This window comes from Echinops telfairi, unplaced genomic scaffold (genome assembly GCF_000313985.2).
Source record: "Echinops telfairi isolate 266 unplaced genomic scaffold, ASM31398v2 ScPeMD7_6273;HRSCAF=7185, whole genome shotgun sequence".
Taxonomy (NCBI): domain Eukaryota; kingdom Metazoa; phylum Chordata; class Mammalia; order Afrosoricida; family Tenrecidae; genus Echinops; species Echinops telfairi.
The window spans coordinates 2,275,190-2,286,962 of record NW_022110173.1 but is presented as its reverse complement, the minus strand read 5'-3'; the positions used below and the strand labels follow the sequence as shown (position 1 = coordinate 2,286,962).

General features: G+C 41.7%; 2 protein-coding genes across 10 annotated transcripts in view; both read right to left on the bottom strand.

Moving 5' to 3' along the window:
* The window catches only part of ERC1 (ELKS/RAB6-interacting/CAST family member 1), a 482,416-nt gene that overhangs the window by 165,768 nt on the left and 304,875 nt on the right, over window positions 1-11,773 (bottom strand). The window lies entirely within an intron of this gene.
* LOC105979340 (protein FAM136A-like) lies at window positions 17-433 on the bottom strand. The gene has a single exon (XM_045295893.1). It carries the CDS (start codon window positions 431-433, stop codon window positions 17-19), a length of 417 nt encoding a protein of 138 aa, XP_045151828.1.

The window sequence follows — 11,773 nt, the reverse complement described above, 5'->3', positions numbered from 1 at the left end:
CCTCTGGCACAGACATTTATCTTGCGATGGAAGAGAGAGACTCCTTCGTCTTCTTGGTCACGGGCGGGATGAGGTGCATGTGGGCATCCACACATCTGGTCACACAGCTCTCCAGCTGCTGCTTCACCTGCAGCTCTTTACTCCCAGCAGCCACTGAGTCTTGGGCTTTGTCGTTGCAGTGCATGCCACACCGGGCCAGGCGGTCCTGGAACCTCTCCAGTTTGCTGGTCACTGGGGCCTGGGCTTGCGCCAGAGGCGCATGGCAGCGCTCAATGCACTGGGGCACTTGCTGCATGGAGGCCAGGCTGTCCTCACAGCAACTGGCGCTGCGCCAGAACATGGCACCCTGCATCTTCCATATGTTCTTCCTCTCCAGGCTCTTCACCATGGAGTCCCCTGCCTCCTGCACGCGGAGCTGCTGCAGCTCCGCCATGGTGACCCCGCGCTGCGGCCCACCCAAATAATGCTTTTTAATAAAAGGGAATGTGTGTGAATATATATATATGCATATATGTGTGTGTGTGTGTGTGTGTGTGTGTTCAAACCCGTTGCTGTGAAGCTAATCCCAAGTCATGGAAACCTCTGTGTGACAAAGTAGAATTGGTTGAAAGGTTTTCTTGGCTGTAATCTTCACAGAAACAGACTGCCAGGCCTTTCTTCTAAGGAGCCACTAGGGAAGTTCAAACTGACAACCTTTAGATTAATAGTCAAGAACAAATTGTTTGTACCACCCAGACACAGACACCACACTAGGTAGTCAAGTCCTGCTGCCACGCTAGCCCTGTGACTGTGATAAAAACTGCTGACTCGTTATGTGGAAATCAATACAACATACATATTTTGCTATCCAAGAGTGATAGGTGACACTTGTGACATGCATCCAGGAAAGTCCTCCTGTTAATGCTCTTAATGTGAATTCTATTAAAACATGAATCTCTTGGACGGCCAGAGCGAGGCATGCCTGCTGTCTGGGTTCCTTTCCCACCCAACCAGCAGGGCCGACTTTTGAGTTCATTATCACCTCATCAGTACTCTGTTAGTTGCCAAGGTTGAAAGAAGACTAAACCACTCACTAACTTCTGGCTTTTGTGCCTTCTCTCAACAAAAGTCAATACCTAGCAGATGGACACTTTTTGCTCATTTTACTCTGTTAGGTCAATTCTCTCAACTCAAAACAAGGAATGACAGACAAGACACTACATATATCACTAAATGGGCACCATTCAAATGCTGGATAGTCAAGACTCAAAGCAAGAACGTAAATATGTGAGCTTGTGGGGGGAGGGGGGAAGAAAGGGTGCTGTCCCCCACCCCCACCCCCTCTGCCTTTCATGTACTGCTGAGAACTAGAGTTTGAGGCTGAGGGAGGCTCAGAACGTAGAAAACAAAGAAGCAGTAGCAAAATTCTGGTGAAAGTAGACTTCGAGGTAAACAGAGACGACCATACAGTTTATGCCTCACATTTAAAACAAGAATGAGAGAAAAAACAATCTTCTAAAGCAATCTATTTTCCCAATGTCTTTTCTAATTTTGATTGTGTGTGTGACTCTTTAACTTTTCCCTGTTTGAATATGGCATGGTTGATTTTGTGCAAATAATATTTTTACCCACACTGCTATTGTTAGATGCCATCCAGTTGGTTCCTACCCATGGCCATCCCCTGCTTCACAGAATGAAACACTGCCTGGTCCTGTGCCACCCTCCTAATTGTATCTGTGCCTGAGGCCACTGCTGCAGCCATGCTGTCTACCCATCTTGTTGAGGATCTTTCTCTTTCCACTTCTCCACCTTACCAAGCATGATGTCCTTGTCCAGAGTCTGGTCTCCCTGACAACAGGCCAAAGTACCGTATATATTCGAATATAAGTTGACCCGAATATCAGCAGAGGTACCTAATTTTACCACAAAACTGCATTAAAAATGTGCTGGATAAACTCGGCTTTTACCCAGTATATACAGTATGTTAAGATTGAGTCTCGCACCTGTAATGTGCACTCTGGATACCAGAATAAGTCTACTTGTGTTTAATCGACTGTGCCAAGGCATTTGACTATGTGGATCATAACAAATTATGGACAACCTTGAAAAGAATGGGAATTCCAGAATGCTTCATTTTGCTCATGTGGAACTAGGTATGATTATGTTTTCCTTAAAAGAATTCAGCATATAATTGTCAACATTCTCAAAACTCATGGGAGGCTTTTTTCAAATATGTGACAGTAAAATGATCACAATGACCATTATCTATCTTTACTCAGAAATATCATTTATTTATACACATATATATGCTTTGAAAAACCTAGTATGTGTATATAAGCGGTTGTTTTAATTTCTAAACTTTACGATTGTACTATATTAGCTGAAGGGAAAGCTAATGTTGAAAATGAAGGCAAAAAAATTGCAAGTGATTCTATAACATGTTATTTTTGGTCGAAAGCTTTCTTTTTTGTATCACCAACCGCATAATTCAGCTCATCAAGTACGGCTGACATTAAAATTATACAAGCTTCAGCTACTGCATACCCATGTCCATTTTTTTCTGGTCAAAAGTTGATTATTACACAAAAGCTGAACACCCACATTCCTCACAAAATATACAACACCTATCAGCATGGGCTCTCTTTTGTTAGCCATCAGATTATTTTACATGTCATTTTGCCTCTTTTAGAGATTATACAGCCCGGTGACAGAGAAGACAGGTGGAAGACGATGACGCAGGCTTTCTCAGGCCCAGGGCAGACCTTTCTGTTCTCAGCCCATGAGGGCGCATACATTCTCACTCGTTCTTCAGCAAGACCAAGGCAACGTGGAGAGGGAAGTGCGGAATAATGAGCTAAACCAGTAAATGTGGCTCTCCTACAAACAGACAAACTGAGGTTGGTAAACTGGAAAGTCAATTTCTTGGTGTGTTTGATTTCAGAAATCAAAGCTTTGAAAAATATAAGATGCTCAAAATGGAAATGGGATGAATGAGAAATGTGACAGCAGTTTGGAAGAAGATAACCATTCAGGATTCGAGATTTTTATCATTTGAGAAGAGGTGAATTTGAAACTGTTAACATTTGTGGAATAATCATTTCAGAAGAAATTCATGCAGAAACTCAACCTCCACCTTTCTGGAGGTGCTAATTAGTGTACTGAAAAGCTTAATTCTTAGTAATTTTAAGTATTATAGCCTATTAAGATGAAAATCATGAACCAATAGTTTCTAGGCATTTTTTTATTATCACAGAAAACTAAGCAAATGACAAGAAATGACCTTGGACACCGCACAATGTGACAGAAAGAACCCTAACAAAGCTATAGGTCTAATTCAGTTTTGTCAGGAAAGTAGCTGTTGGACTACATAAGCCATGTAGACACTATGGATACCAGTTTCCTTAAGTTTAAACTAAGAGGAGGAAAAAAACAGCACATAATTAAATTAAAAACCGACATACACCAAGCACCTAGGTAGCATGCATTCTTATTTTCACATATTAATATTCATTTCATACCGATGAAAACTTTGTGAATTATGGTGCTCATTTTCTTTTTTTTAATCATTTTATTGGGAGCTCTTACAGCTCTCATAACATTCCATGCATCAATTGTATCAAGTATATTTGTACATATGTTGCCATCATTTTCTAAACATTTACTTTCTATTTGAGCTCTTAGGACTTTAACTCTTTTTAAAAAAAATCACTTTATTGGGGGCGTGTGCAACTCTTATCACAATCTATGTGTCACGCACATTTGCACATTTGTTGCCATCATCATTCTCAAAAGATTTGCTTTCTACTTGAGCCCTTGGTATCAGCTCCTCATTTTATCCCCTCCTCTCCCACTCACCCTCCCTCATGAACCCTTGATAATTTATAAATTATTAATAATTTGTCATGTCTTACACTGTCCGATGTCTCCTTTCACCCACTTTCATATACGATAAAACTGGGCTCAAAGAGACTAATTTGCCCAAGGCTACACCTTTCATAAAGGTGTGTGTGGGGGGGTACACCTTTCATGTTAGTCCATAATCCTAACACATATGGTATTGACAGTCCCAGAGAGTACCAGTAACCGTAATTCTCTGAGGTTTGGCTGATGAGAGATTTGCCATCTCTAATGCACCACTGTACTAAGAGTTTCTGGCATCTCTTGACTACTTCTCCTACTACTGCAAGTTTTATCTCTAAGAGACACAGATGTGTTATTTTTACTCCTCTGCATAACAGGTTCTACACATAAGGAAAATGCCAACAACATTGGTAATATATATATGTACGTCTTCGTGGCTGCTTCCAACTTTCATTCTTAATCTCATCAAACCAGTCATAATTTCTATTGCCCATCCTTATCTATGCCTTTGGGAAAGCTGAAGACTGGCCTACAATGCCCTTTCTGTTTCAACTATTCCCATGAAGAAACAAACACGCACCCAAACAAACCTCAATCTTAAATGTCGTCTGTCTGCAACAAGTAACTTCCTTCGCAGTTACCATGCTGACCCCAAGCCTCGGTGTAGTTCCTACTCTCCCCTTCAATCTTTATAACCCAATTCAGTTGTCACTTCCTCTGTCAGTAGCCTGGGCTGGGTGGGCGAGAGTGGGCAGCACAGTAGGGCATAAAGGGGATAGGGAAGTGGAGTGGGCAGGAGGAAAAACCACGGTTTTAAAGTTTAAGAAACTCACTATCACCAAGTTGACCCTGGCTAGACTACAACAGACTAGAACTGCTCCTATGGGTTTCCAAATCTATAGCCTTTATGGGAGCAGAACTACATATCTTTCTCTCAAAGGCCAATTAGTGGTTTCAAATGGCTAACCTAGTGGTTAGCAGCCCAATGCTTAACCCAGGACACCCTCAGGATGGAGGTTAGTGCCATTTAGTAAAATAGGAAATGAAGGAGACATTGGTTTGCAGAGAGAAATTATAATGAGTCAAGTTTTGTGCATATAAGAGTTTCCGATTCCCTTGGGACACTGAGTTGAAAATGCCTAATGGCCACATAAAAATGTAAATCTGTGAAATTCTGGAGAAAAGGCTTCAGGTTTAAAGGTCAAAGATACATAAATGGCAGCTGAGGTTAAAGAAGGAAAATAAATGAGAGTGTTACCTGACATTAAGTGCATTAGAAATGTCTGGCATTATTCCATGGGCATATATGTATTAATTCATTACATCTCTATTCTATAGGAGGTAGATTTCAAGGAAAATAGAGGAAATTGCGGGAAAAAAGTATCCTAACTATTTTGCCAAGTGTACATGGTTAAAAATTGGTGCACCTGAGATGTGGGACTTAGGTAGTCTGGTTTCAGCATTCCCACCCTAAGATCAACTCAGCAGGACAAGGAAGGAAAGGCTATAAATAGGAGATGAGCAGGCTCAGGCTGCAACCCTGGGGGACACCAACATTTAAGAAACAGAACACAGTGCACTTGCTCAAATACCGACCAAGCATCTACTATGTATTAGCAGATGAGCGTGTATTAAATATTAGGAGTTCAAAAGAGTAGCAATTATTCAGAGTCAAGTAAGAGACAGACTTACAGATAAACAACTGAAACACAGCATGAGTCAGTCGAGAGGGCACAGTTACAGAGGACTAAACAAGTAAAGACAAGTAGTCCCCAGTCTGAAGGGAGGCATCACAGAACATAAGGAAGAAAACAGCTTCAAGGGGAAAAAGCAGCAAAACGCAGAGTGGTAAATGCTATAAAGCAGCCTTACTGGACAAGGACTAAAGAGATTATAGTTTACTTCTTAACTTATGAAACAAGCTCTGAAATTTCATGTAGAAGAAAATGGTGTCCCCAGTTAGATATTTTTCCCTAAAGTGTAGATCACAAATTTCCATAATTCTAAATATTGCATATGGCAGAATTCAAGCAACAAATATTTAAACAGTGTGGGATCAAAGTCCTATCTATTCCCTCACTTGCACGAACTTGGAAAATATCCATTCAATTCAAATGTATGGATCCAGATGTACACAAGGACATTTATTTAGTCACCTATCATAATCTCAGAAACAAATGACTTCCCAAAACATTACAACAGAATGTGTTAACCAACTGCCAATTCTGGTTCACGGTGACCCTCTATGACAGGTAGAACTGCTCCCTAGCAAAGCCACCAGTGTCATTCACTTTATTTGGCTTGGTTTAAGTCTCAGTATAAGTCTCATTCATATTATCAAGTCCTAGGGTGTGGTAGTTACATAATCTGGTGTCAATTTGAGGATTAAAAGTGTAGGGGTGGAGTCTAGTTTGTCAATCAGGATATAGTCAATGAGGCCTGTGTGGGCATGGTCTTCTCCTGAGGATTCTGTGAACAACTGTATTTCCTCCTTGGAGGTGGGAGACACTCTATTCACTCCATGTGAGACATCCCTGTGGAGAAGACACACAGAGAGAGGCTGATGGAGGCAAACCTCTGGAGTGGAGAAGCCAATGTGGAGACCCCTGCCAGCACTGAGATGCTTACAACGCCACTGCATCCACAAGATTTCCCACCCACTGACCTGTGATGTTCCTGCATTCGGCGTCATAGCATGTGTTTCTGTGAGTCTGAAGAGGGCTTTAAAGATTGGTATCGGACATATGGGATAATATCAGACTTATGGACTTGATCTGGACTGGTTTGGGATGTTTTCTCAATATTCAACTGCTCTTGTAGATAAAGTTCTTTCTTATACACATGAGTACCTATGGATTTGTTTCTCTAGTCTACCCAGACTAACACATAAGGCTAGAGTTCTTATAGTCACAGGAAGAAACAGAAATAGCTGGCAAGAGAAATAACTGAATTATCATGTTCCTTTGTGGACAGTCCAAATCATGTCTCCATGACTTATTGTGCGTTGATCAGCAGGAGCTCAAACACCCATCCTCAAGGGTACTGCTGGCCTTCAATGAGTACATGTGTAGACCAGGAGTCCTCAAAGTACAGCCCGGGGGCCACATGCGGCCCGCCGAGGACATTTATCCAGCCCGCCGGGTGTTTTTGTCCTGTTTGTTTTTTTACTTCAAAATAAGATATGTACAGTGTGCATAGGAATCTGTTCATAGTTTTTTTTTTTAAACTATAGTCCGGACCTCCAATGGGTCTGAGGGACAATGAACTGGCCCCTTGTTTAAAAAGTTTGAGGACCCCTGGCACTGTAGGCTGTTACACTTTCTTCAACAGCAGTTGATGTATCTGCTGGGCCAGTAAAATCAAAATCAAAAATAAAATTTTACAAGTCTGTTAAATTATGGCAAGACTTGAATTACAACCGTCAAAACTGTGTCCTGATGCCTTTTGTCAGCTACGTATGCATTATTCTGCTGTAGTGATGAATAGCTTCATTGTCTATTCCCCTTGGGCCAGATTCAACTGGGCATGAAAGTGCAATCTCAGCAGCAGACTGGTACAATCTCAGATCCCCCTCCCCTGTTCTACAGGGTCACTATGAGTCAGAATTGACTCAATGGCAGGGAACTTTGTTTAGTTTGACCCAGGCCATGGTTTTTCCCACAAAGCGAAGCCACTAAATAGGACACCCGAGACAACTTGTAAATGCCGCTGCACACTTTATTATCTTCCCTGATTTGTGCAGATTATGAGTTGGGAAGCAACGGCTTCACAGACTCCAACATACAGACTTATTTCCACATTTTCAATGGACCATCTTTTCCAAGGACCAAATATTCTATTACTCTGTGTCCTTTCTTTACCACACCCAAGTTCTCACTAGTATATTTTCGGGGTAATCTTACACACATCCTGAGAATTCCATCAGGTTCACACTTAAAGTTGCCTTTATTATCATGTTATCATAACATGAGAATTTAGAAGTTTATATATTTTTTATGGCACCCACCCCTGGAGAAAAAAAACGACAAACAACACCCAAACTCAGAGTCGCTGTTGCCTCACAGCGATCTATAGGGTAGAGTGGAACTAGCCCTGTGAGTTTCCGGGGCTGTGACTCTTCATAGTAGTAGAAAGCCGCATTTTTCTCCCACAGAGGACATGGTGCTTTCGAACGGTTGATCTTGTGGACCCCCCAATGTGTAACCACTACTCCATCAGCCAGCTGGCTGGTGAACAACTGAAATGTAACATACTCATACAATGAAATACTGCACAGCAATGATAAAGAGTGCTACGAAGAGGCAATACACAGCAGAAGACAGATTATGAAGGCAACACCTATCCTACTTCCAAGATTTTATTGTGAGGGGTGAATATGGAGACGGTGGGAGGAACAAAATGGGGACACATGGAAGAAGTTTAAGTAGAGATTTCAGCACATCTTGTGCCAAATGTGAAGAATGTATTCCAATGAGACAAGACCACTTAGGAGGCAACTAAGAAGATCCACGTAGGAACTAGGATCTCCCTAAAGGACAGTGGTGAAGGGAAATCCTCCCAATGGACAGAACTTCGAGCAGTGCACCTGGCCATTTGGTTTGCCTAGAAGGAAAAATGGCCAAATGTGAGATTGTATATTGATTCATGGGCTGTGGCTAATGGCTTTGCTGGATGGTGAGGGAATTAGAAGGAAAATGATTGGAACATTGGCGACAAGGAGATGTGGGGAAGAGGTATGTGGTTAGACATCTCGGAATGGGCCAAGAAAGTAAGGATAATCATGTCTCATGTGAATGCTCACCTAAGGGTGACCTCTGAAGAGGAGGACTTTTTTAACAATCTAGTGTTTAAGATGACACGGATGGTGGAAACTAGTCTTCCTCTTTCCTCTGCCACTCCTGTTATCGCCCAATGGGCACATGAACACAGTGGGCATGGTGACAGGGATGGAGGTTATGCACGGGCGCAACAACATGTACTTCTACTCACCAAGGCTGACTTGGCCACTGCCACTGCTGAGTATCCCATCTGCAAGCAGCAGAAACCAACAGAGTCCACAATATGGGACAATTCTTTGGGGAGATCAACCAGCACCTGGTGGCAGGTTGATTACATAGGACCACTTCCGTCATGGAAGGGGCAGCATTTTATTCTTATTGGAATAGACACCTACTCTGGATATGGATTTGCCTTCCCTGCATGCAATGCTTCTGCCAAAACTGCCATTTGTGGACTTACAGAATGCTTTCTCCATTGGCATGGCATCCCACATAGCACTGCTTCAGATCAATTCTCTTCACAGCAAATGAAGGGTGGCAATGGGCCCATGCCCATGGAATCCACTGGTCATACCATGTTCCTCATCATCCTGAAGCAGCTGGCTTGAAAGAACAACGGAATGGGCTCCTAAAGACACAATTACAGTGCCAGCTAGGTGACAATAACTTGCAGTGCTGGGCAATGTTCTCCAAGAGGCTGTATATACTCTAAATCAGCGGTCAATATACAGTGCTGTGTCTCCAATAGCCAGGATTCATGAGTCGAGGAACCAAGGGGTGGAAGATGGAGTGGCACCACTCAATATTCTTCCTAGTAATCCACTTGCAGCATTTTTGCTTCCTGTCTCTGGGACCCTATGTGCTTCAGGCCTGGAAGTCCTAGTCCGGAAGGAAGGAACTCTCCCACCTGGAAACACAGCACTGATTCCACTGAACTAGCAGCTGAAATGCCCCCTTGGCCACTTTGGGCTCCTTATGCCTTTGGATCAACAGGTCAGGAAGGGTGTCACTGTATTGAGTGGTGTGATTGATCCTGATTACCATGGAGAAGTTGGACTGGTGCTACATAATGGAGGTAAAGAAGAATATGTCTGGAATCCAGGAGATCCCTTAGGCCGTCTCTTAATACTACCATGCCCTGTGATTAAAGTAAATGGTAAACTAACTACAGCAACCCAATCCTGACAGGACGTCTAATGGCCCAGACCCATCAGGAATGAAGATCTGGGTCACCTCACCAGGCAAAGAACCACGGGCAGCTGAGGTACTGGCTGAGAGGGCAAAGGTAATATAGAAGGGGTAGTAGAAGGTAGTTCTACTGATCAGTTATGACCATATGATCAATTGCAAAAGTGAGGTTTGTGATTGTCAGTTTATCTTCTTTATATGTGCTGATTGAATATCTTTCCTTTTTCATGTACGATGTACCAGATACAATTAGATTCAGTGTTTTCATTTATATATATGATAGATGTATGATGTTAGGTGTATGATTTCATTAATGTCTGGAAATTATATATGGCCAATGAATTGTGTACAGGTGCCAAGTTGGCAAGGGGTAGACTGTGATAGATAGGTTTTTTGTAACAACATGGCCAATAGGAACATGTGGGATTAATCAGGTCACAGTTTGATTGGAGGGCAAAGAGAAAAATGGCTCTGTAAGGCTCGTCCCCCTCTCTCTTGCTCTCTGTGATTGGAGTAAGCTGGAGTGTGCCTGCTGCTGCTGTAGCTAGTTCTCTTTCTCAACCTGTGAGCTACACTACCTGTGTGCCAGGCCAACCTATGGATCATTTTGCTAGAGCTTGAGGCTCCTTTGAGACCGCTTTTGCCATGCTGATAGTGCGTACATCGCTTGAGCTTGAGGCTGTTGGATTCTGTCAAGTTGCATTGCTTGCTTTTGATATCCTCTCTGGGCCTGCTTCGCTAAGCTCCTGAGCTACTGACTGTTGGTGACCCATCCTGCTGCCTGATTCCTTGACCTTAGACCTAGCAGCCCTCGTGAGTTGAAAGACTTCCAGTATATTACCTGTTTCATGGAAGTGAGTTGAACCCAACTCTCTATAATGCTGTGTGGATAAATTAGGCTGTTACATTCCTTCTCGCTGTATAAACCTTTAATCTTATGTATACATAAAAAAAAAAGTGTCATGCTTTCATTTCTCTAGAGAACCCTAACACAGGAAATAAGCAAAAAACATAGGTTGTCAAACATTATTATATTATGCCTCCTCACCCCCTTTCTTTACAAACATAGTTAAGTACATTATTTTGGGATGGCCAAAGGTTTGGAAATAAGAGTAAAATTATTAAAATTCTGAGAGCTTTATTTTCTAATGACAGACTCAACTCATGAATTTTTTTTAGTGATGACACCAAAATGTAATATATTAAGAATCTTAAAAAAAAAGAATCTAAATATAAAATGATACATTATTAGAATTAAGTTTTGCCATAAAGTCTAAGTGATCCTTTTAGTAACAAAAGTTTATGGGGCTGATCAGCTACGGATAGACATTAGATGGAAATTTACTTGAAAGGAAGGGCATGTGAATAATATAGCACCTAAAAGTGATTTGCATACATGAAGAATTTAGTATATTACTGGAAAAAGAGAGCAATGTAAGGAACAGAAAATCTGTACATTTCTGTTTGAGTCACTGAACCGTATCACCTGTTGGCAGCAATCACCTGCTTTGAAGTTTTTAATAAATTAACATATTTAATTCATCATAGGGTGGATGAATTGGAAATTTTTTCATTTAGTATATGAAACCATCTTGCCAAAAAACAGAGGCAAATTCTAGTCTTAAAACAAACAATGAGATGAATTGCACTTCAAAATAGATTCTTAAAGTTAAAATCTTAGCACAACTGGAAACAACCAAATTAACTTTTGAAATTAGGCAAAATAAGTTACATTTATTTGAGACCAGGGACTGAGAAAAGAAGAAGATGACTAATGTGGAATGAAAAACAGCAGAAATAATAAGACAGTTATCCCTAAAGAAGTTCAGAAGTCAGGCTCATAGGAGAAATATGGGCTGACGGTCCTGTTCTTTGCAAACCGTTCTCCCCTTTTTGTTGGGGATGACATATCCCGACACTAATTATTCCCAGGGAGGAAATGCTTTTCTATTACGCCTCCCCCACCC

Coding starts and splice junctions, on each gene's coding strand:
- LOC105979340 (XM_045295893.1), bottom strand. CDS start 433: ATGGCGGAGCTGCAGCAGCTCCGCGTGCAGGAGGCAGGGGACTCCATG.